The following is a 23,386-nucleotide window of genomic DNA, read 5'->3' as shown; positions in this document are numbered from 1 at the left end:
TGCTATTTGAAGGGGGAGAGGGTCGGTCTTTCGGGACGTCCGGAGCGAGGGGGGCGGTGGAGGGGATACCGTTGATGGGAGGAGGCGAGTATAAGTAAAGGCTGGAGAAGGCCTCACCTCAGGTCCAAAGCCGGACAGACGCAACGTGAAGCAGACCAGTGCCCGGTACTCTGACTTTGTGATACTCCCGCCTTCCACAACACACATCCTCAAGATGAAGACTGTCGCCACCCTCCTGGCCTCCGTTGGCCTCGTCGCCGCCCATGGATACGTTGACAGCGCCACCATCGGCGGAGAGGTCTACCAGGTACGCTCAACGGCAGTTCCCGTGCATTGCATGTCTGATATTAATAAACCGTGGTGTTATAGTTTTACCAGGTACGCTCGCTACCAATCCCCCGGTTCCTCGCAAATCACTCACACATGTTTAGCCCTACATGGACCCGTACATGGGCGACAACAAGGTAACCCTGGCCCACCTCAACCACGAAACACCACAGCCAGCTCACCCCGCTTTAGCCCGACAGGATCTCCCGTTCCATCCCGGGCAATGGCCCCGTAGAGGACGCCACTTCCATCGACGTCCAGTGCAACGCCGGCTCCGAGCCGGCCAAGCTCCACGCCCCTGCCGCCGCCGGCTCCGACGTGACCCTGAACTGGACTCTCTGGCCCGACTCCCACGTCGGCCCGGTCATCACCTACATGGCTCGCTGCCCCGACTCCGGCTGCCAGGACTGGTCCCCGGGCACTGAGTAAGCCCACCCAACGCCTTGAGCATTTAATAACCAACGCTAACCACCCCCCACCTTCAGGGCCGTCTGGTTCAAGGTCAAGGAAGGCGGCCGCGAGGGCACCTCCAACACCTGGGCTGCCGTACGTCCTCCCCTCTCTCCCCACCTACCCAACCAAAGGGGTTCATGACACAGCCAAACTGACTTGCCCCCCCCTTTTCCTCCAAACCAACAGACCCCCCTGATGGTCGCCCCCGCCGCCTACACCTACACGGTCCCGTCGTGCCTCCAGGACGGCTACTACCTGGTGCGCCACGAGATCATCGCGCTGCACGCGGCCTGGGAGTACCCCGGCGCCCAGTTCTACCCGGGCTGCCACCAGCTCGAGGTCACCGGCGGCGGCTCCACCGTGCCCTCGTCCCTGGTCGCCTTCCCCGGCGCCTACGAGGGCAGCGACGCCGGTATTACCTTTGATGCTTACAAGGGTGAGTCTTTTCCTTCTTCTAAAAGAATGAATGTTTGTGTGGGGAGATGCTGACAGGGTTGCAGCCCAGGAGTACCCTATTCCGGGACCGGCTGTGTTCTCTTGCTAGGCATTTTGATGAAGGGAAGAGGAAGGGGAAGTTGGGGAGAGGGGTTAATTTCGAGAGACACGGATGCGCTGGAGTGGCTCAGGAGTTGCTTCGAGTTCGATTCCTTTCTGTGTTTGGATAGTTTGCTTCTTTGCACATATTTTGAGTCTGGGACTTGCAGAACTGTCGGACTGCTGCTTGGTCCGCAAAATGACATTGGCTCACCGTTATCTACGCACTTTCCTCGAGTTGGCCTTGTGATCTTAACTTGGAGTGGTAGACAGGGGCTGGAGCGGATGAGCTGGATGGCTAGGGGCAAGCAATAGGCCCGACCACACAACGCAACTGTAAAACACTGAAAGGCATCCGCCGAAAGGCTGAAGAAGGGGCAAGGAAGCATGGTTAAAGATGGAGACTTCAACGATGGGGTGTTGGTAAGTGGGGGTCAGGAAACACGAGGTCGGTCAAGTCCTGTGCTAGGCTCCTGCATGGAAGATGAGGTTCCATGGCAAATGCTGTCAGCCAGGGGTACGGTTCGAGCACGCCCAATATACATCTATTGCGGTCTAAATCTAATACACATGACCTTTTCGGCTAACCTCCAGGCCGGGTCATGTCGCGACATCTTGAAGCTAATCCTGCTCACCCTAATGTTTTGTTCAGCCAGGCAAACTGGTACCTGCTCCACTCTTGCCCAGCTCCAACTTGGACGTGATATCCAGCTGTTCCATTGAAGAACCTGTAAGTTGCCTTATCGCCGAGTGCGTCCTTGGCAACCTCGGGCTGGCCAGCGAAGAAGCCCTCGAACTCGGAATCGACGACGAGGACGGGTACGTTGATCTTGTCAACAACGTCCTTGAGAGTGTACTGCTTGAGCGATTCGAGCCATAGGTACGGGGAATGCTGCTTGAAGCACCACAGTCCGTGTCCTAGACCCCAGCGCCAGTTTGTAGGCACCTGTGGGCTATCCGAGAGCGGCAAGACAGCCTCGTCAAATTCCTCTTGCTTGCCCGCAGCGAGAAGTTCCTTCAGGTCCGGGGTCAGCTGACCGGCGTATGCCTCGTAGACATCCCACACGCCGCCATTGACAATAAGAGCCTTGATCCGAGGCTCAAACGCGGCGGCACGAGCGGCTAGATACCCACCCATTGAAATGCCGACAAGGACCAGCCGGTCTTGATCGACGAAGCAGCCTTTGCGATTCATCAACTCGTCGATCACTGGCGTGAGAACCTTCTCCCAGTCGGGGATGAAACCAATGTCATCATTGCGGCGAACAGTGGGCTGCCCTGGCCCTTCGTAGGTCATGACATTCCAGCCACGGGCCAAGGCTGGTACGACGAACGAGTGGTAGGAATCTTCCTGGCCGGCATCGTATCCGTTGCCGATAACCAAGGTCGGCCGTTTGGCCCCGTCGGCTGCGGCTGTGTACCAGATTGCTTCAATGGTGAAGTTGTCGGTCGGAACCTGGATACGTTCGCCAGGGACGGGCAGTGCGGCAAGCGCCTTGTCGAACGCAGCGCGTTGCTCGAGCCAGAAGCTATTGATACGAGGGTCCGTCCAGTTCGCACGGTTGTAGAAGTCGGCCTGACGGTAGTAGCTCGATGCGGCGAACCAGGCTTCCCGGACGTTCAATGGATCGTACGCATTGTCCGCATCCTCGGCTTGCTTCTTGGTGTATTCGGCCAAGGCGTGGAAGGTCTCAAGCCAGCTGGTGAAGTTCCCGGCCTCGATGTCTTTCGCTGCGGCCAAGGCGTCGTTGACGTCGCCAGCCCCGAATATGGTGTTTCCGAGGGTGAAGAGCAGCTCGAAATGGAAGGTTTCATCCTTGCTCAAGAGGATGATGGGATCCTCCGGCTCCTTTGACGAAGATGATGGCCCAGAGTCGCGGGAGAGAATGGAGCTTGAGGCTACCGTTGCCCCCAGCAGAACAGCGCTGAACAGGGAAGTTGACTTCATTTTGAAAGGCACTCAGAAGTAAGTGTATAGTAGAGAAGATTGGGTAGAGTTGCTTTCTCGGCGATGCACTGCCTTTTATCTTCATTTGCTTGTTCTCGCAATCTGTTCCAGCGGGAGCAACCAACAACCAGCCTCCACTTACACAACGCACCAGCCGTGCATCGAGCCTGTTTCCGATTGGTGTGTTCCTGGTTGCGCACTCCCAAAGGAATCCCGCTAGGACGGACAAGGCAACTTCTTTGCGATTGGTCGCCTTGTAATGCTCTGCCCCACGGCTTTCGCAACTCCCATCGCAAACACTGCCACAGTTACAAGGAGTCGCACAGCCCAGCCCATAAGACCGAAGTCTTACAACCTAGCAACGCAAGTCCGGCAGATGAGAAGGCCTGGACCATCAACTCATCACTGAATTCCGCAAAGAGTCGCTATTATACGTCACCACCTGTCCGAAGGCTACCAAACGTTGACGAGATCTTTGTCACGCGTAGCTATTGTGGTCAGAGAGTGATGTGGTAATCTGTAAATCTGCCTTACTGTGTATTGTGTATGTACACAGGGAAATGCGTGTGTGCGCGTTCCTCATCAACCGCGCTCAGTCCCTGTCAGGGGCTTGCTTCTTCAGTAACTGTCCAATGCTCCACCTTTCCTCAACTCAACAATCCATGATTCGTTCGCAACGCTATCAACCTAATTTCCGCCCGATGGTAACTACCTCGGTATCTTTCACCCAGTCCCTGGATGCGGCGAATCGCAAACAGAACCGGCCGCGTGGCAACTCTCAACTTGAACCAGAAGCGACATCGGTCCTCGTGATCATTGTGCAGCAGACATGGTCAACCATGGCCCCTCAAAGGGCTGCTCGACATGTCGCAAACGACGCGTCAAATGCGACGGGGACAGGCCAAGCTGTCGTGAATGCCTCCGGCTGCGACGCGTGTGTGGAGGTTACGAATTAGAGAAAAAGACAGGCGGGATTCGGATTCGGTTCAAGCACCAGGGCACTGGTGCAAGGCAGGTCCTTTCGCCGACATCACGGTCCAGGAGCCCTCGCATGTCGACAACGCCAGAATGGACAAGGCAGGCTGTCATACCAGCAACGATTACCCCCAGCGACGAATCATCCGCTGTCTGCTTCTTCCTCACCTCGATCGCGAGCTTAGGACGCAGCTTACACTCGACCCAGGGCTTCCTGGAGCCTCTTTTCCCCGTCGTAGCCAAGGAGCATCCCGATTCTGTCCTCTCGACCGTCCTGACCGCCGTGGCAACGAAGCTCTGGAGTATGTGGAAAACCCCAACAAACAGCTATCGGACGCCTCATCCTCCGTTTACCAGGGCGTTGAGTCGCCTGCGAGCAGCTCTCAACGATCCCCTCGAGCGGTCAAAGGACAGTACCGTCCTCGGCGCCATCTTGATGCATTTCTACGAGAGCCTCGCTGCTCGGTCGACGCACCGGCGTACCGTGCGCGCCCACCAGGACGGGGCTCGTGCATTGCTCGAGCATGGCGCCGGGACCGTCCCGGACTCGGATTGCCGCGCATACTTGAGGGGCTACCTGCGGCACTGTGACGTGTCGACATTTATGGAAGTGCAACCGGACGACACCTGGGACCTGCATGTTTGGTTCAACGCGGGGTGGGACGATTCTATGCCAGCTACCCCGAGTGCAGTCTTGGACCTGATCGGGCTCTCGATTGCCGATTTGCAAACGAGACTATCCACCTTGATGTGCGGGCTGGCCAAGAATAACCTGGACGGTCTGGCCCTCGCGACTTGGTGGCAGGACGCTTCGTCCGTTGACGCACAACTCTTGGATTGGGTTCAGCTGGTGCCGGCCTCATGGCAGCCTTATGCAAAACCCGAAGAAGACACCTTTGCTTACTTAGGGTTCTGCGATATATACCCGACCGTCCAGATTGCCACCATCTGGAATGTATGGCGCGTTTGCCGGCTCATGGTCCTGCGGATGGAGCTCTGTCTGCTTGCGAAAGCGCCCCCCGAGGCGCTGCAGCAAACCATCTCGATTGCTACCAAGGAATGCAGTTTCCCAGATCCCAATCGCGGCAGGGAGTTGGTGGACTCCATCTGCCGGTCCATGCCGTTTTACCTGGGCAACCGCCAAAATCACGGAGGCATGCACGACTTGGCGGCCCGGCGATCAGAATCCCCAGCTACCACGACCAAGACTTGGACGAAGCCGTGCGTACGCAGTATCTCCGAGGGGATCAGGCGATGAGTCTCCTCGATTACAAGCGACATATACTGGTTCAAGGCCCTTCGCACGCACTGCTTCACCTGAATAGCCTGATCAAAGTGCTGTCAAAGGAGGGCGGAGAGCTCATCTGTCGTGGGCTGCGTGGGGACCAAGTCGTCTGGATACGGGAGCAGTTTCTCAGGGTCTGCGAACTTACTGACCCGGTTAGTCGGTTTAACTGGTAGTGAATCATATGCTCACCTTGCAATGAGTCAAAGCAAACTGCTATATGCCGCGCATGGCTTCTTGTATGGGTGCATCCATATACTGGAGGGGGGGTCCATTATCGGGACGACTGCGCATGTCAACACTGGCGCGGCGTTGATGGGGACAGGCCTCGGAGTCCCATTGCTAGCTCCAAGCCCTACAGTCTAAATCTTGATAACGAATGGGTAGGCGTCAGCCTTGTATCGGAGCAGTCCTTTTGGGATACCGGGTTCGCACCTTCAAATGTGGTGAAAAGGGGTTGGGACAACAACCCAATTGCTAACACTGGCGGTAAGCACGAGAGTTGGCGGTCTTTTTGCCCTTGTTGTGGTTCGAGGCTGCCCAACGATTGACCCAGAATAACCTTTCTGGTCTGGCGTCGCGGACTGCATCATGCATGCACTGCCTCTTGACAAGCGGGACGAGGGGGGCTTTGCAAGGCTCATATTTATCCACAGCAGCCACTTGGCCGGCCTCCTCACCTTCTCCGTAACTGCAACGCCATTCCCCACGGGCCACCACCCATTGCGAGATGGAACCCGTTGGTCTTGCTGTCGGCATCGCTGGCTTGGCCGGCCTCTTCACGACTTGCATCGAGTGTTTCAACATCGTCCAGCAGGGGCGTTACTTTGGGCGCGATTACTGGATTCTCGAGGCAAAATATGCAAATCAGCGCCTTCGACTGCAGACCTGGGGAAGAGCTTGTGGATTCACGGATGCGAACAACCGCACGAACCTGCCATGGAATGATGATGTCCGACTCGCGGTTGAGGCGACTTTGCAGCGCATGGCCGGCCTCTTTCAGGACCATAGAACCCTATATACCCGCTACGGTCTCTCTCTGGCAGAATCAGAGTCTGGCAAAACATCCGCCTCGGCGATACTTGGGGCTTTTGCCTCCAAGCTTCAGGCGCGAGCATCGAGCTTGGTCAAGGCGCACACCGACGCTGCATTGCCTTGGTCATCCTCTCCGAGGCGCCCTGCGCTGCCAACGGCGATTCGTTGGGCGGTCGATGACAAACGCAAGTTTGCCGACTTGGTACAGCACTTGAAAGACTTCAACGACGATCTTGAAGCCCTGACGAGTGAGCTGAATGTCCGACACCGCCAACGGGACCTGATCCGAGAGGAGGTCGGCAGTATCATCGACGTCGAGGAACTTGAAACGATCGAAACCGCGCGCATGGGCATTAGTGATCCGGTCGCTGACGCTGCCAGTCTGCGGTTGTGCCAGATCCAAGAGGGGGGACAGCGCCCTGCCAACACCCCGGGAAGGGATGAGAGCATTTCCACGGAAGTGCCAGTCGGGACACCTTCTGTTAGCCCGGCTGATGCAGCGTGGGAGGTATTGGACCAGCCTGTTCCCCTTGCCAACATGGACTCGCGAGAAAGTGTGCCCTACCAAGTCCTGCACAGAGTCGTGTGTGACTCGCAACCGGTGACAATCTTCTTCGACGAGCCCAACTATCAAACCACAAGCGGTCCAAATCACCAGTGGCTTGTCATCGACGAATGCAACCCTCTCCACAACCCAACGACGTTGCATCTTTCTGGCAAACGGGCTTTGCCCAGCCTCGGGCCATACCTTGAGCAGAACAGTCACTTGGCTTTCGTGTTGTTTAAGGAGTACACATGTTGCCATGACAATATCACCACCCGAACGGCAGCGTCGACGGAGTCCGGCATCTACCTTATGTCTGATGCCTTGTGTTCAACCCTGAAATCGTTAGACCTCAAGGCAGATCCCCCGACGTTTTGTCCGACCATGGAGCTCCGCTCTCCCTACGAATGGTATTTCCATAACAAGGCTTTACTCGACAAAACACGGCCTCTCAAGCCCTCCCCAGGTAAGGACGCGCATGCGGTGAGAGGAACAGAGACCCTCCTGGATTGCATCCAGAGCTGCATGGCGCACATCTACGACCCGATTGAGCACTCTGGCGTAGTGAGATGGGAAAGTCTGCCCCTGGTTTTCGTAAGCCCTCCAAGATTTCGTCCTAGGCTTTCTGGGGAGTTGCTAACGCGCTGTTGAAGCCTCCAGGGGGCATGGTGATCGAGCGAAATTCCGAGGGTGATGACGACGATCGGGCCTTTGTACAAGTTGGCCCCGTTCAATTCACGCGCACCACGGACGAGGAAAAGGCCGAAGTTCTCGAAATCAATGTGACAGGCAGACTACACTCGTTGACTTCACAACCCCTCCTTTCCGAGCCCCATCTGCACGAGGTTCGGAAGCTTCACATTCCCCGGTCCCATTTTCACAAATCCGGTCAAGAGGCACGCATGTATAAGCTACCTATCTGCCCAGCCGGGTGGGCCGGTGATGATGTCAGGGGGTATCTCGTTGACAGGGGACAAAAGTATTGGAAGTTGGGTCGGGGTACGCATTTGGTGACAGACGAGTCTGAAAGTGTTTCAGGTTTTGCAGATGCAAGTGTCCCTCACACAGTCGTGGCAGCCGCCTTATTAACCATGTCGGGAATATCTAGGGGCTCGATCAATATATCGTCGACGCGGCAGAATACGAACATCTTCAACGGCCCCGATTTACGGACTTGACAGAACGGGTTCCGCATCTTGATCTTTTTAGCGAGGAGGAAGAGCAGCTCCAAGATTGGCAGTTGATAATATACACGGACAGGGAAGAAATGATGCGAGCAGAGTATGAGGAACAAGAGGAGGAACGCGCCATGGAACTCGGTGAAGAGTTTGGCTCCATGTCGACAGAAAGGGCTCGTTTCTTCGCATGCCAGCCACATGTGATATATGGCTTCCACCTCCGTCATCATACGTCGAAGAAGTTGCTGGTGCGCCACGTCAGGCGGGTGCCAGATCAGGAATGGGGACCTTCTCAAGACATGGTTGTTGGCGAGTCTGAAAAGGCATTCCTCGAACGCCTGCTGGCACCCGGGGAGCCCGGGCCATACCCGACACGTCCTCAACATCTGCGAACGTCACCAAGGGTCGTCATGACCGTTCGTGGCCGAGCCGGCAGAGAGGCCATAGAGGCAGTGTCGATCATGGCCAGAAGATCACTGTATCGCGTTCAGATTGTGACAGAGAGTGAAGCCGGACAGGCCGAGCGTACCCTGCAACAAGCCGGAATGCTCGCGAGCGAATGGGGATGCATCGTGGTCATCGAAGACGTTCTCGGAGCGTACTATTTGCGAAACCGGCCCCGAGAAAGTGTGGATGCCGCTGTAGCAACCCTACTGCGGTTCTTGGACGCCTTCGACGGCATCGTCATCCTTTCCTTGCCAGATGAGGATGTGCGGCTGGATCTGAGAATCGAACAGCGGGTATGCGCCAGCTTTAATTTCGTGCGCCCAGCTTGCCGCCGAGTGCTCTGGAGACAATACATCAAGAAGTGGACCGATCACAATTTCAGACTGAAGGACCTAAGTCCTGAAGACGAGAAGTACATCGACAAACTTGCGAGGTTTGAGCTGTCATGGGACGCGATCCGATCTTTAGTCGATGCCGTTGTTCGCACCGCCTTTTACTCGGAGCGGGAGGAGCGCATCATCGATTGGGACCTTCTCATCGAGATGGCGGAGAAGATGGCTGCGCGGTCGTCACCATCGTCCAGAGCACGGGTGATGGAATTGAAGCGCGTGGACCCAGTTGTTCCCAGCGCTATGGGCTCATGAATTTCCCAAGGGGAGTTCCACGGCGGCAACATGCTCGTAAGTTCGGAATGGCGGATTTAGAGAAAGACCGAACTTTGTCAGTAGCAATGGCAGCAATCCTCTGTGAAGTCACCGCCGGTGTATCTGAACACATATCCAGAAGCCTTCACTCCTTAAAATCCGTGCTGCTCCAAACCTCCTCATACTCCCTCACCGTCTCCGCCAACTCCCCACTCACCTCCCGCATCACCCTCCCCGTATCACTCCCCAACGGCAATCTCAACCTCCTCCCCTTCCCCACAAACAGCCCCTCCCCAGCGACATACTCCCAGATCCTCGCCGCCCCCCGCACCGGATCCCCCGGCTGCCTTCCATCATACGCCGTAAAGCTCGCGCGCGCCTCGTGCGCCACCGTGTCCTCGTACACCGCCAGCGCCGGCGCGAGATTAGCAGCACCAGCAGCACCACCACCACCACCACCACCACCACCGCCGCCGCCGCCGCTCGAGGCCACGCCCGACAGGAAGGCGGTGCGGAAGTAGCCCGGCTCGACGACGGCGGCGTGCAGGCCGAAGGGGGCGATCTCGAGCGCGAGCGCCTGCGTGAGCCCTTCGAGCGCGAACTTGGTCGCGCAGTAGACGCCGTTGGACGGGTAGCCGCGCAGGCCGCCGATGGAGGAGACGTTGAGGATGTAGGCGGAGGGGTTGGCTTGGGGTTGGGTTGGTTGGGGATGGGTTGTGGTGGGGGTTGGTTGCGCGCGCAGGTGCGGGAGGAAGGCCCGGATGGTGCGCAGGATGCCGAAGACGTTGATGTCGAATTGGGTTTTGACCATGGCGTCTCTGGAGGGGTGGGTTAGTGGTGGATGGGTTGTGGAAGGGAGGGTAGGGGGGTGTACTCGGTTTCCTCGATGGCGCCCATGTAAGCGTAACCGGCGTTGTTGACGAGGACGTCCACTCGGCCAAAGGCGGCAAATGCCTTTTTGGCGTAGGTGTTCATCTCTTCCTGGGAGAAGGAGAGGTCGTATTGTAGGACTTTGACGCCATCTACCCTGAGGTTGTCCGGGATCTTGGACGGTGAACGGACCGCGGCGATGACTTGGTCGCCTTCTTTGAGAGCCTTGAAAGCCAGCTCCAAACCGAATCCGGTGTTGGCGCCACTGATATGCCAGACTCGGAGTGCCATTGCTCTCAAGGGTCAATGGGTATTAAAAATAGGGGAAAGTTGATAGTGTGCAAGCGGAACTTGAGAAGTGTCGATAAATGGTTGACTGCCTGAGCAGATGCTAGCTTCGTTCTTTACTCTTTGAGCGGGGGAAGAATGATTTATAGCGTTCCGCAAGTCCTCCATAATGTGCCGTTTGCGTCTCCCACGCCCCCGTCCACGCCCCCGTCCACGCCTGAGTGTCTCAACTCCCAACGGGAAGCATGCCAGCCGGATAACCCCTCTTGTCGACGGCGCCGTGGTCCAAACCCCGATAGGATCTTTTCGGGAACCCGCCAAGACGGCATCCTGCAAAGGTCGAGGTCTAGAACCATTCCCCCTCCCTTTTCGTGAGTAAGCAGAAGTCATGGACAGCCAGTGGCACAATGCCCGTCGTAAATTTCTTCCAAGAAGTATGTATGTACCACCACATCTTGCGGTTTCTCCTCTAGGCATGGCGGAGTTTATAGCTCAGGCTTTAAGATCCACACCTGAAGGCTTCAAACTCTAAACTTCTATTAGGTAGCCTAGTCTAGGAGATACTCGTTATAGCTTTTCTGCATTGGAAAAGGTCTTCTCTCCATGAGAAGGCGCCTTATAAGAGGTATCTTACTGGTTTTAAGCAGGGCTATGGATATAGTGCCAAGTGATGTGGCTTGCAGTACATGATGAGGGGGCATTAACCCTCACTCATCTTTCTTTCCCTCTCCGTCGCTCCCCGGCACCACACTAGCATCACTCTCGTCATCACTGACAACCTCGTCATCGAAGCCCCCATCATGCTCGTCGTCCCCATCACCACCCTTAGGTAGTTGCTCCGATGTTGAGCTTCCCGCGACTGGAGGCTCAGCCTCCTCGTCCGAGTCCTCCTCATCCGAGTCATGATCGAACCCCTTGTCGTTGAAATCGTGGTTGGCGTGCACCGTGTCTTTCGCCTTGTAGCACTTGAAGCATAGCATGTATTCGTCGCAAGTGGTGCACTGGAAGTACACGCCGCGTAAGTTCTGCGCCGGTATTAGCCTCAGACCCGAATTCAGATAGAAAGAAGAAAAGAAAGAAACCCACGAGCCCGCAAACATTACAATACCCCGTCGTTTCATCCCCCCGTTTTCTGATATTCTTAGTCCGCCGCCCGTCCCGCGGCGGGACATCTCCGCTCGCCGCCAGCAACTCAGCCACGTCATCCGCCCCGTGATACAGCGCGATCTCCCTCGCGGACCACGTCTGGCTCTCATACAGGCCCTCGCCCCGCACCCTCACGTCGGCCCCCTGCGCTAGCAGCTTCGTCACCATCTCGACACCCGCGGGGGTCCGGTCCCTGCGACAAGACACCTTGGTCGCGCGCGCCGCCCAGAGCAGGGGCGTCCATCCGTCGTTGTCCTTCTCGTCGACGGACAGGCCCACTTTGGCCGATCGCGAGAGCACTTCGGCGAGGAGATCTTGCTGCCCGCTGAGCACGGCGTAATGGAGCGGCAGACAGCCGAGTTTGTCTCGTAGAGCGAAGTGGGCGTCGGGGATGTTGAGGGCCTGAAGGGCTGGTAGGGAGTTGTAGCACGCCTTGTGGATGGGTCGCCGTCCGAGGGCGTCGACGCCCTCGATGTCGGCCCCCTTTTCGAGGAATAACTGGATGATGTCGGGCGCCGAGGCGGAAGCGGCCGCGTGCAAGGCGAACCCGTATACGCCGGCCGGGAGGGTAACGATGGCGCCGCTGGAGATGAGCTGACGGATGATGGCGTCGCTCTCGGGCATGTAGTTGGATGCGTCTTGGTATTCGTGGAGGCAGGCACACGCTAAGGGGGTGCCGCCGATAGTGCCCCTGCTGCGGAGGTTGGGGTCAGCGCCCTTGGCAAGGAGGAGAGCGACCATTTCTGCGTTGGCGTTCAGACAGGCCTTGTGGAGCGGGATGTTGTTGTTGTCCTGAACGAGGTTGAGCGTGCGGAGGGCCGAGGGCTTGGTGAGCATGTATTCCACGACGGCTAGGTGGCCGTTACTGACGGCCTTGGTCAGAGGGGAAGTACCCTCCTTGTTCACGGCGTCGAGAGCACAGCCGGCATTGACGAGTAGCGGAGCAATTTCAACCAAGGCGTCCTCGCCCACGTAATGCAGGGCCGTGTTGCCATCGGCATCCCCGGTGTGTAGCTCGGGACGGAACTCCAGAATGGTGCGCACGGTATTGACATTCTCGGAAGTGACGGCAAGTGAGAGCAGCGTCATGCCCGACGTCTGATCACAATCTTGGTCGACATCGGCTCCGGCTTCTAGCAGCATCCTCGCAATCTCGTACTTTCCTGACCGCACCGCATCCGCAAGTGCTGATCTAAAGCTGGCAAGCGTGAAGTCGGGCTTCATGTTCTCGGTAGATTCCTCTAGCATAATCTGCACGGTGGTGGCATCGGTATTTTCCAGCATGGCCCGATCGAGCGGTGTTGAACCCACTACAGCGGTGCTTTTCTGCCGTGGATCCGCACCATGCTTCAGAAGGGCACGCACCGCCTCTGGGTACTCGACAGCCACGTGCAGGGCCGTCATTCTTTCTGGCGTGCAAGGCATGTTGACATCGGCCCCAGCAGCGACAAGCTGGTTGATCATGTCGACATTACCCAGCTTGGCGGCCGCACAGAGGACGCTCCATCCCTCCCCGTTTCGAGCGTTGGGGTCGACCTTTCGCCGCAAAAGGAGAGCTGCCATATCTTCGTGTTGTCGAGTCGCAGCGATGTGGAGAGGTGTGGTTCCTGCGATGTCGTCCAAAACACTTGTCTTGTCCACCTCAGCCCCATGATCCAGGAGGAGCTCAGCAATCTCCAGCAAATTGTCGAGGGAAGCCCGAGCAAGAGGGGTCATCTGGTTTGCGACTGACAGGTCGACGCTGGCGCCCCTCGTCAACAGAATACGGCAGATTTCGATGTTTTCTCCAAAGACGGCGTAGTAAAGGGTGGTCCCATATGTCGATGAGAGGTCGATTTCAACGTCTGGCGTCAAGACAGCCTTGAAAGTCTCGAGGAACCCTAGCTCGGCAGCACGGATGAGCGGGTCGTTTGAGGCACCGGATTCGATGTAATCCCGGTATGGGCTATGGGCGGCCAGCACCTTCGCAGCGGCATGCTGGCCCCAGTCAGCGGCACACTGGATATATGACCATTGGGTGTCGTCAATCTTGACAACATCCCCCTTCTCCAGCAGGACGGCGACAGCATCGTCGATCCCGTAGTCGCTCGCCATCTGCATTGCCCTCGAACTTTCGTCATGCGGCTTGGGCTCACAGCAGTACGCGTCCACCTCAACTCCTATGTCCAGCAATGCGTGAAACGCATTCATGTGATGTCGCCGGACGGCTAGACTGAGAGGTGTGCGTCCTGGCAGAACCGAGCACGATGACCCAGGGCTTACATACGGCCCTGGGTCTCCAACAAGCCGTATTACATCATCAAGGCCATCCCAGGCCGCTCTGCTCATGATATTGACCAAGAACTCTCGATTTTCCATGTCGGTGAGGTCCTCCTTGGGAATCCGGCCGATAATTTCCCTGAGAACTTCGGCACCTCCGCGAGCCGCTGCCTTGGCATGTCTCTGGACGTGGGGATCGTGCAGACCCTCATCAAATCTGGCACCGTTGGGTGGAAGAAGGAGGCGGAGGGTGTTGATATGGCCCATTTCGGCCGCCTGGTCTAGTGCATACTGATAAGAGGAGTCGTCGGGCGTTAACCCGTCTCGCAAACATTCAATAAAGTCTTCTAGACCCAGGTGTGCTGCGATTTGAAGCGGCGTTTCGACTCCAACTCGCTTGTCCAGGCTGTCGGAAAGCTCCTCGTAGCTCTGCCACCAGGCGCCCCATGCAGTTGTATGTTTGAAGAAAGCCGAGATGTCAGCGTGGACAGAAGATGCCGTAGCAACTTTGTCGAGATCCCGTGCAAGTTTGTAGTGAGTAACCCAATGTTGAGCGGCATATCCAAGTGTCCCCAGCGGCCCCTCGGTCTTGATAGCCGTTAACAGTTCGAGGCAAGACTTCACAATGGAAAGGTGGCGTTGGACTTCGGCGCCAAGACACGTGTACCACTGGCCTTCCCGGCCGTGGTTCTTCTCGTCGGCAGATGCTTCTTCGTTTGCTTGTTGTGATAACAGCCACCGCCTTATAGACCGATTCGCCAGGCGGACCTCTCCGTTGCATTCTTCGACAAGGCCTCCAAAGACCCGCAACGTCCGTTTCACGTCATTTATCCCGTGTTTCCTCTGAGAGATTGAGTCAAGGTCGCGAACACCCCGGCCGTCCTCTGCTTGAGCCGTGTCTGAGAGCAACAAAAACTCCCTGAACCTCAACGGCCGGACGGCTGTCAGGAGCCATGTTAGCACAATCCGTGCCCAGGAATGTTGCATCTGGGGCAGGCTGCCAAAGATTACGTGATAGACGGCGTCCGCGGTTGGCTCCTCCGTTGCCAGGGCCCCAAGGCCTTCTTGCACCCCTGAACTTTGGTGGTCCCCCCCGTGGGCGTTGAGCCAGTCGGTGATGTTTGAGCACAAGTCCGGATGATCGTTATACCGTACAGTGACAATGTCTCTGATCTGGTCCATTAGGCTCTCGTGAGTGTAGTCAGGATACCGCTGAAACAACATTGATAGCTCGAATTCGGCGTTTATCCCGTGCTTCGACCCTGGGCCCTTCGCAGACGAATCAAGGTCGACACGGTGATAGAAGCTGGGCGCTGTTTCCGGTAACATCTCAAGAAGACGCTTGTTGGTATTGGGACCCTTGCTGGTTGTCACAACAAATCGGTATCGAGCCTCTGTCTTGCTGAGGCGGAATCGAAGTTGGTCGAGGAAGGCCAACGACGAATCGTCGCACTCGCCAAAGTCGGCAAGAAGGAAGATGTATTCTGCGGCTCTGCGCTGATAGATAAGCTAGTCTTCGAAGTATGAGTACATATCATCCCCGCTCAAAGCATGTAGTTGGCTGAGATGATTAGCCAGTATCGTGGCCGAATAGTAGTTGTGGTGGATGTTGGCCTGAAGCATCGAGGAATACATCGTTCGGAGACAGGCCGCTATATTGTTAAATCGAATATCGTTGGACTCGAATCGGAAGTACGAAACGACCTGGACGTTCGTTTTCTTGCTGTGCCGCATGTTGTTATTCAAGGCTTCAGAGACGTATATGACGTCTTCCTCATCGCATTCCACGTGTAGAAGCTTTCTGGACATGGACGTGAGTATTTCATCAACGGCGCTTTGGAGCGCTGGCGGTAGTGTGGAGTCGGGGTGTGCACGGGGATATATTGGAGAGACCCCGGAAGCGAACCTGAACAGGGTGTCTAGGTTTGATTCGTCGTGGTCGTGAGCTACGAGGCAGGGTTGTTAGTTTGAGTTTGAGGGCCGAGGTATCAGTAATGGCGGTCTTTCTAGGTACTCACCTCTGCCGCCTTTCCAGCCTTTGTGTATCACATTTTCCAATGCCTCAGGACCGGAGGTTCCTATTTTGACGAGGTCCATATGAGTACTGTCGCTGGTTATGTTGAACGCGGGTTCCTTGCCAAACCAGGCAATGTTAATCCCGAAAACTTGCTCGGGTTTACTTGTGTGTTCTGAGGCAATCGACACAACTCGCAGCCGCACAAGCGCGGCGGCGTGGGTATGGATGAAGTCGCCATTAACCTCGGCACATGTCTCGGCAAGACTTGCAGCTATGATGCGGCTGCAGCTGGGGAGGAAACACTCGGGGCGCAGATTCAGCAGCAAGACGAGTTCCTCCTCGAGTTCGGCCGAGTGGGCGGTCACATGAGGATAGCCGAAGGTGATCTATGAGCAAAGTTAGGGGGAAAAAAGAAAAATGAGCATCCTGCCAGGGGAGGACGCTAGGATCAGAATGACACGCCGTACCAGAGCCTCAACTGCCATGTGAACGCCCGTATGGAAGTCAGCTTGGGGTCGTCTTATTGATGCTAATGCCTGGGCAGACCAAAATTGTCAGGAGGTTGCTTGTCATGACCCCTTCGCGGGTGTTCTACTCACGGCCTTAACGATCAACCCGCCCAAGTCGTGTGTGACGAACACGATCGGCCTGTCTTCGGCACCCTGACGATGCTGCTCGATGCTCGCCAACAGCTTCTTCGCTTCTTCCTCGACCCCAAGACGTGTGTAGTATCGCGTCTTTTCTGGGTCTGTGTCGTAATTGAACGTCATAATCCTAGCATTCTCGAAACGAAGCGGCAGCCAACAGTCGTCGGTCACCTCGAGATTGGACTCGTCAATGCCCCATGTCGCCATATCACCATGAATTCCATGCACTGCAATCACGCTTTTGCCAAGTCAGTTGATCAGTCTGACGGTCCCGGTACCATCGGTAAGACAGGTACCGTCCCAGCAACTTACTCGTAATCAGGGGAGCTGCTGTCTGCGTGTATTTGTAGTCCGAGTGGTGGTCCTGATGAACTTGGCTCAGACCTTGGCTCTGGCGCCTCTTCTGTGTCCGCTGCGGCGGAGGCGCCAGTCGGACTCGTCGGCAGCCCATCGCCCAAGTTGGGATCGTCGTCCATCGTCAAAATTGGCGCAGCGAGTCTAGTTGACCATACGACTGAGGTGATGGACTACCTCGAGAACCTCGAGCCGATTGAGGGAAGCCCTGTAGGACATCTGAGGCCTGGGTGCCTGGCAAGCGCGCGGAGCTCTTGACCCGATGAGAGCTGCGATAGGCGAGAACAGTTGGGTTACATTGTTGGGGGAGGCTCCCGCGCCCCCCTCTCTGCTCTTGGACGCCAGTCAGCCCGCAGCCCAGTCTGGGCAAATTAGGTGATTCGGTAGGGAGCGAAGCGCGCAGGCATCCAACATTTCTGGGCAGCGATGCAGGGCATGGATTTTGACGTATTTACGGGTAATGTTACCAATACGCGCAACTGTTCATTCAGCATTGATGTCTGAGGTCTCTTTCTCCTACTTACGGTGGAAGAAAGCTTCGGGTGCCATCCTCACCTCGCAGAGAGAATATAAGTCAATCGTCCCAAGGTTCTCGACGCCCCTGCTTCGGCCCTTTCTTGGTTTCTTAGGCTCCCATCGCGGATTGAAGAGAACAGGGTCATCCAGCGGCTGCTTGGCGCTAAATTTGAGCAGTGACTCGAACTTTGTCGCGAAATCTGCCTCCGCCTCCAATGCGAATGTGGCTTCGTATGGCTCCTCATCCATCCGTCTAAGGAGAATCGCGACCTTCAGCGTGTCCGGCACCCCAGTTTCACGCCGCTTGTTCTCGAGGAGAGTCCAGACTGCGCATGTCGAGGAGCCCGAGTTCCTCCCCTCTCCCAGATTGATGGACCCGGTGACTGTTGTCGCGTCACTCACATCGCGAGCCACCGTCTTCTCCAGCGTCGTGTTCACCCCAGCATCCACAAATGGAATGCCCGATGCGCCGACCTGGATTTCGGCTCCCCGGACAACTGTTTCCTGGTCCACCGTCGGCGCCACACTCCAGCGTTCCTCGGGGGCGATGGCAGCAACCTCGGGGGCGTCGCCGCCGGGCGACGACGAGAGAAGCTCAACGCTGACCCGGACACGGCGCAGTCGCCGGGAAGTCTTTTGAGGGTCAAAGCGAAAACGGAGGACCATCAGCGTTGCGTAGTCATCCCCAGATTGTCCCATCCAACCGTGGGTCACTTCCATGAGATCGCATCGAATCTCAACGGCGGTTTGGGTTCGCTCGATGATGTTGCGCCGCTCAAAGTCGTCCGGAGAGGCATTTTGCGTCCTGAGTTCCGAGTCGATTGCAGCGGGGGATAGCGATATGTCGAGTGACGATATGGGCTCATCTGTTTCCGCCATCTTTCCAGTTTGCGTACCTTGACCTGGAAGATTGTTCACAAGACTGGGTCGCTGCCCAACACCAGCCCTCTTCGAACCTCTCATGAGGCTCGGAGTCGCCGGGAGTGCGGTAATTTATTTCAGACTTTGTATCCAATCGTTCCGTCCAAGCCGCCGCGGCATTACGGTCAGCACCAGACACCATCCTCAGCTCCTTGTCAGGATTCTCTCACCACGCACCTCACCACGTCCGGCCCAATCAAACCAAGCAATGGAAGGCCGCCGTGGGGGCCAAATGCAAAGGAGAGGGGACAATGCAACCTCCGTCTTTCTTGGGTGTCACCCTCTGGCCAAAAAAAGCCGAACTTGATAAAAGGAAAGCAAGAAATCAAGCAAAAAGCACAAAATCAAAGTAAGCGAGAAAAATAAACAGAATAACAGAAAGAGGGTAAAAGCCGAACTTAGAAGGAAAGTAGGAAATCAAGTAAAAAGAACAAAATAAAAGCAAGCGAGAAGGGTAAATAGAATAACAGAAAGAGGGTAAAAGCCGAAGTTAGAAGGAAAGCAAGAAATCAAGCAAAAAGAATAAAATAAAAGTAAGCGAGAAGAATAAATAGAATAACAGAAGAGGGTAAAAGAAAAAGATAAATGGAGTAAAGTAAGTTTCTTTGGGCCTCAGGGCGGCTTTCGTTTTGTTCCTACGGTTGGGGACTCGGGATTTCCATTATCGACATCTGGGCTTGGAGTTCGGCTTTTTTTGTCCGAGGTGGGTGTGCAGCCAGGCAGCGTCTGGTACGTCCTATTGGACATGGGACCAGCCCTGGACTGTGTCGAGCCTCGTTGAACGCGCCTTCCCCGCCATGGCCGTCTTCAGACAAAATCTGCAAGTTCGGAAAGAACAAAATGAGCACGAGACAGAAGCACCCACCAACAACGGAGACAGATGAGGAGGAGTCGGACCTGGAACTAGAAAATGACGACGACTTTCCAGAAACAACCGCAACGCCCGGTGTGACGGAAGATGAGGTCAAGAAGGCGTTCGAGCGCGATCTCCAAGATGCCCGCGATTTCTCACAGCAGCCCTACAGCTCCGGCGCCGAAAAGAAGAAGGCGCAGATGGAATTTGTGAAGAGGCGCCAAGAGGGCTGGAAGCGACAGACGGAGAAGGAGAAGCGCAACTTTTTGCACGTCCTCGCCTACTACGACTACACGCGAAAGCCTGCGTTGCAGTGGCTCATGGCAAGGGCCATCCTGAAACTCCCCGAACTCATGGGCGTCCTCGACAGCACAAAGCGGACGCCATTAACCGTCGCTATCTCCGTTGGAAACGAGATGTTCGTCCATGCCGCATGTAAGAACGTCAAGGACGACACCCGGAAGCTCATCGGAGAGTACCTGGAGGCCGAATGTGTCGAGCATGATAACGATCGCGAGATGACCTGTCTTCATACCGCCATTGGGAATAACTTCAACCCGGAGCTCACGTCCATCATCATCAGCTTTGTCCCAGAGAAGATGTTTTCCGTGGTTGACTTCAAGGGTCGCACGCCGCTCCACCTCGCAGTCGAGTTTGAGAAGTGTTGCGCAACCCAGGTCGGCGTCGTAGCCGAACTGCTGCGTCGTGGGCCCGCCGCCCTGGACGTTCTAACCCACCGGGATATGTGGAAACGCTCGCACTCGGTTTTCCAGCACCACGAGAACACCCGCCGCGTCGCCGAGAACAGGATATCGCAGGCCCAAACTTCGATGAAGCGACAGGAGGAAGCGAAACCATCAGAGGGAGAAACAGAACGGAAAGCGAAGGAGGTTGTCGAAGCAAAAAAGTCCAATCCGACAATGCCGACGAGGGCTCTGCATGGTCATGGCGAGCCGCGGTCAATATCATCAGCGGCGCCGAGGGGCAGGGGCGACCCGGGAAGCCACGGGGCGGGTTTAAATAAGGTCGAATCTCGTTCCGCGTCGCCCATTCCCGGAGATCCCGGCAGGGCCCCGCGCCCGCTCGTGAGGGTCGCCACGGGACATCTGGAAAGGCTATCTTCAACTGACCCCGGGGGTAAAGGGCTGAATTCGCCTTCAGTTGCGAAAGGGCTGGAATCTGCTGAAGACCGAGACAAGGAGCGAGTAGAAAGTGCAGACGCCGTCAAGGAAATGCTGAAGTTGATATACTTGCGCCGGAAAAGGCCCCACGAGGCCGCGCAGTATCTTCACATTCAAGACGAGAAAGGTATGTGCCCCCAAAGGCTCAACGACACCCGGAGTTGCAACGCTGATTCCTATAAAACAGAAATGGAACTATGGTTTGACTTTGGCCCACCTAGGACTGGCAACATCACTCAAGCAGAATTTCGCAAGCACTTTGGCCACCTCCAGTTCGACAGGATCCTACAATACGTTGCCTTTCCCCGTGTCGAGTTGAAGCGACAGGGTGATGCCTCCACTGTGAGTGAGCGGTGTCAAGGTCGCCAAGACATGGAGTTCTTCTTTGACTGGCTTTGGGGCAAAGGTGTCCGGCGTATCATCAAGGTAATTGTGGACGATCTTGGACACCCGCCGCATAGCGATGAGGCCATTGAGAACGCGCTCCAACCCTTCGGGGTGGAGATTTTGGATTGGAGGAGACTTGACCTTGATCCAACCACGCTGGAGGCCATCGGGAAAAACCTACGCGAGGTAAATCTCCGATGGAGCGGCAGGAACACCGTACTCAGGTCGTGGAGTGAACCCGAAGGCCTCGCCAAGACGCCGACTCTTGAGACAATACGGATCATTCAAGCCAAGGTGAATCTGTTTCTTCATCGCCTACGGGAATGTCTCTTGTGCCCCTTCAAAACTTGAGTCCCACACCAACTGACGCAACTGCCATCAGGGCCTAAGCTCGCACAAGCGAACAACGAAAAATCTCGCAGACTTCAAACTCCGATTGCACGAATCATGGCCCGAGGGATGGCCGAAACCCCAAGTTCACCTGCCCGAAACAGCCAACACCAGTCGCCCACGCACAACTGGACAGCCTGGTGTCCCTCAACAGCCACTGCGACAAGAGCCAAGCATCGACCCCCATAGGTGGATGCAATGCATGGAGGAATTCTCCTCTGCCTTCCGCCAGATCAAGGGTCTCAACGACCAACGGAGCGACCCAACCCTCAACCCTATCACCGTAGCCCTCATCGATGACGGCGCTGACATCACCCACCCCGAGCTGAACGGGAAAAGGTTCCCCGGTAAAAGCTTCCACGACTATACGGACGGTTCCAGTTGGCGCGTCTCGCCCTACTGGCACTCAGCAAGCGGGCACGGTACGCTCATGGCCAGACTGATCCATCGCATCTGCCCCAGCGCCATCATCTACGTCATCAAGCTCCAGACGTACAAGGCCGCAGAGTCCAACAAGCTCCAAATCAACCCCGAAAGTACCGTTGGCGCTATCGAACACGCCATCGAACAAGGCGTTCAAATCATCTCCATGTCCTGGACCATGAAACCCCCCGAAAACACCCCCTTGCGCAATGCCTTCGACACCGCCATCCACCGCGCAAAGGGAATCATCCTCTTCTGCTCCGCCAGCGACCAGGGGAAGTTTCAGGACTTCACTTACCCGCACACTTCCAACCCGAACGGCAGCTTCCGCATCGGCGCCGCCAAGACAACGGGCAGCATGGCTGATTTTGTGGGCGACGCCCACGAGCTGAACTTCATATTGCCGGGACACAACGTCGTGGTCAAGGATAGCGCCTACGCGGATGTCACAGACAAGGACTTCCAGACGTTTGAATCACACACGGGCTCCTCGGTCGCGACGGCGCTAGCAGCGGGTCTGGCCGCGTTGGTGATGGAATGTGTTAGGCTGGGCGTGTTCTACACGGACGAGATGAAGTTGTGGGAACCGAGTGTCGCCATTCGCAAGGACGATTTACTGGCCATGAGGGATCGGTTGGTCATGGAGTATGCGCTTTCGTCGATCGGTGTGAACAGGCAGACGGATAACAAGTACATTGAGGTGTGGGATACCTTTAGCGGCGTTGCGCAGAGGCTGAGGGAGAATGAAGGGGTGAGGTTGAACCAGCTGGAGATTATTGCGGGATTGGCGAGGATGTTTTTGAGGAAAGGGGTGAAGACTATGGGGCCAGGGGCGCTTTTGTAGTGACGGACCGTACTGACTGGTGCACTGATGGGAGCGGGTGAACCACCTCAGTGTGCCGGGGGGTAGGGCAAGTTGCAATAGACGGTTTGGATAACTACACGCATGGAATATGAAGACGGCGTTGGCCACTGTCTTGGTGACTAGCCTCTTCGTAATTCGCTACAGTCCACCGCGGCAGCCCCGTCTATCTGCCCGATGCATCTGGAAAATGAAGCATGCACACATTTCAAGGCTCGGAACAAAGGGTAGGGGCGAGGAACCAGACAATATTGGCGTGAGCACGTACCCTCGTCGATACCGACGGAGGCACCCTCTGGCCAAAAAAAGCCGAACTCGAAAGGAAAGCAAGAAACCAAGCAAAAAGAACAAATGAAAAGATATCGAAAAGACTAAGTCAAATAAAAAGAAGACGATAAAAGAAAAGGAAATAAAGTAGAAGAAAAGGAGTAAAAGAAAAGGAAATGGAGTAAAAGAAAAGGAGTAAAAGAAATGGAGTAAAAGAAATTGAGTAAAAGAAATGGAGTAAAAGAAAAGGAAATAGAGTAAAAGAAAAGGAAATAGAGTACATAGAGTTTCTTTGGACTTTAGGATGACTTTCGTTATATTCCAGCGGAGGAGTCGAAGTTTCCATTGCCGACATCTGCACTTGGAGTTCGGCTTTTTTTTGCCTGTGAGGTGGGAGGGCAAATAGAATAGGGTTAGGGTTGCTCTCGGACGTTCGGACTTATAACCGTTCCTCTAGGAGCGAATTTGACGATAGCCATATCGAGTAAATTGAATAGGCTGAACAGGCTGAATAAGTTGAGAAAGCTCAAATGCAAATGCGCCGACATACGCGGATTGAATTGATAATGGAATGGGTGCGTTGTAGGGTTGGGGTTATGTATGGTGGCAGTTACGTGGTACGGTTGGCGGGGACC

General features: G+C 55.8%; 7 protein-coding genes across 7 annotated transcripts; 4 read left to right on the top strand and 3 right to left on the bottom strand.

The window, feature by feature from the left end:
* Nucleotides 1–214: 214 nt before the first annotated feature.
* Nucleotides 215–1,324, top strand: B0H64DRAFT_325668 (glycoside hydrolase family 61 protein; the record flags this gene model as incomplete). The annotated part of the gene is made up of 7 exons (XM_062800710.1): nt 215–307; nt 370–378; nt 432–464; nt 520–752; nt 813–873; nt 967–1,216; nt 1,281–1,324. The coding sequence occupies 7 exons, from the start codon at nt 215–217 to the stop codon at nt 1,322–1,324; spliced, it is 723 nt and encodes a 240-aa protein (XP_062657723.1).
* A 621-nt stretch (nt 1,325–1,945) lies between these two features.
* B0H64DRAFT_361523 (Alpha/Beta hydrolase protein) lies at nt 1,946–3,262 on the bottom strand (the record flags this gene model as incomplete). The annotated part of the gene is made up of 1 exon (XM_062801736.1): nt 1,946–3,262. The coding sequence occupies one exon, from the start codon at nt 3,260–3,262 to the stop codon at nt 1,946–1,948; it is 1,317 nt and encodes a 438-aa protein (XP_062657722.1).
* An 829-nt stretch (nt 3,263–4,091) lies between these two features.
* B0H64DRAFT_361522 (uncharacterized protein) lies at nt 4,092–5,698 on the top strand (the record flags this gene model as incomplete). The annotated part of the gene is made up of 2 exons (XM_062801735.1): nt 4,092–5,458; nt 5,497–5,698. 2 exons carry the CDS (start codon nt 4,092–4,094, stop codon nt 5,696–5,698), a joined length of 1,569 nt encoding a protein of 522 aa, XP_062657721.1.
* A 518-nt stretch (nt 5,699–6,216) lies between these two features.
* B0H64DRAFT_181836 (prion-inhibition and propagation-domain-containing protein) lies at nt 6,217–9,443 on the top strand. The gene is made up of 3 exons (XM_062798934.1): nt 6,217–7,695; nt 7,755–8,150; nt 8,210–9,443. Exons 1-3 carry the CDS (start codon nt 6,253–6,255, stop codon nt 9,368–9,370), a joined length of 3,000 nt encoding a protein of 999 aa, XP_062657720.1. The 5' UTR covers nt 6,217–6,252; the 3' UTR covers nt 9,371–9,443.
* B0H64DRAFT_181828 (uncharacterized protein) lies at nt 9,443–10,772 on the bottom strand. Its single transcript, XM_062798933.1, has 2 exons — nt 10,245–10,772; nt 9,443–10,188 (listed from the first exon to the last, which is right to left on the bottom strand). Exons 1-2 carry the CDS (start codon nt 10,529–10,531, stop codon nt 9,516–9,518), a joined length of 960 nt encoding a protein of 319 aa, XP_062657719.1. The 5' UTR covers nt 10,532–10,772; the 3' UTR covers nt 9,443–9,515.
* A 463-nt stretch (nt 10,773–11,235) lies between these two features.
* On the bottom strand, nt 11,236–18,346 carry B0H64DRAFT_375020 (ankyrin repeat-containing domain protein; the record flags this gene model as incomplete). Its single annotated transcript, XM_062802389.1, has 9 exons — nt 11,236–11,553; nt 11,615–15,442; nt 15,638–15,734; nt 15,840–15,879; nt 15,952–16,336; nt 16,550–16,824; nt 16,910–17,009; nt 17,129–17,220; nt 17,476–18,346. The coding sequence occupies 9 exons, from the start codon at nt 18,344–18,346 to the stop codon at nt 11,236–11,238; spliced, it is 6,006 nt and encodes a 2,001-aa protein (XP_062657718.1).
* Nucleotides 18,347–19,198: 852 nt separating this feature from the next.
* Nucleotides 19,199–22,794, top strand: B0H64DRAFT_400116 (uncharacterized protein). The gene is made up of 3 exons (XM_062804041.1): nt 19,199–20,549; nt 20,610–21,103; nt 21,192–22,794. Exons 1-3 carry the CDS (start codon nt 19,229–19,231, stop codon nt 22,464–22,466), a joined length of 3,090 nt encoding a protein of 1,029 aa, XP_062657717.1. The 5' UTR covers nt 19,199–19,228; the 3' UTR covers nt 22,467–22,794.
* The last annotated feature ends 592 nt before the right edge of the window (nt 22,795–23,386 follow it).

This window comes from Chaetomium fimeti (genome assembly GCF_033439085.1).
Source record: "Chaetomium fimeti strain CBS 168.71 chromosome Unknown B0H64scaffold_5, whole genome shotgun sequence".
In the NCBI taxonomy this organism is placed as follows: domain Eukaryota; kingdom Fungi; phylum Ascomycota; class Sordariomycetes; order Sordariales; family Chaetomiaceae; genus Chaetomium; species Chaetomium fimeti.
The sequence above is the reverse complement of the archived record's forward strand: the minus strand, read 5'-3'. Positions and strand labels throughout refer to the sequence as shown.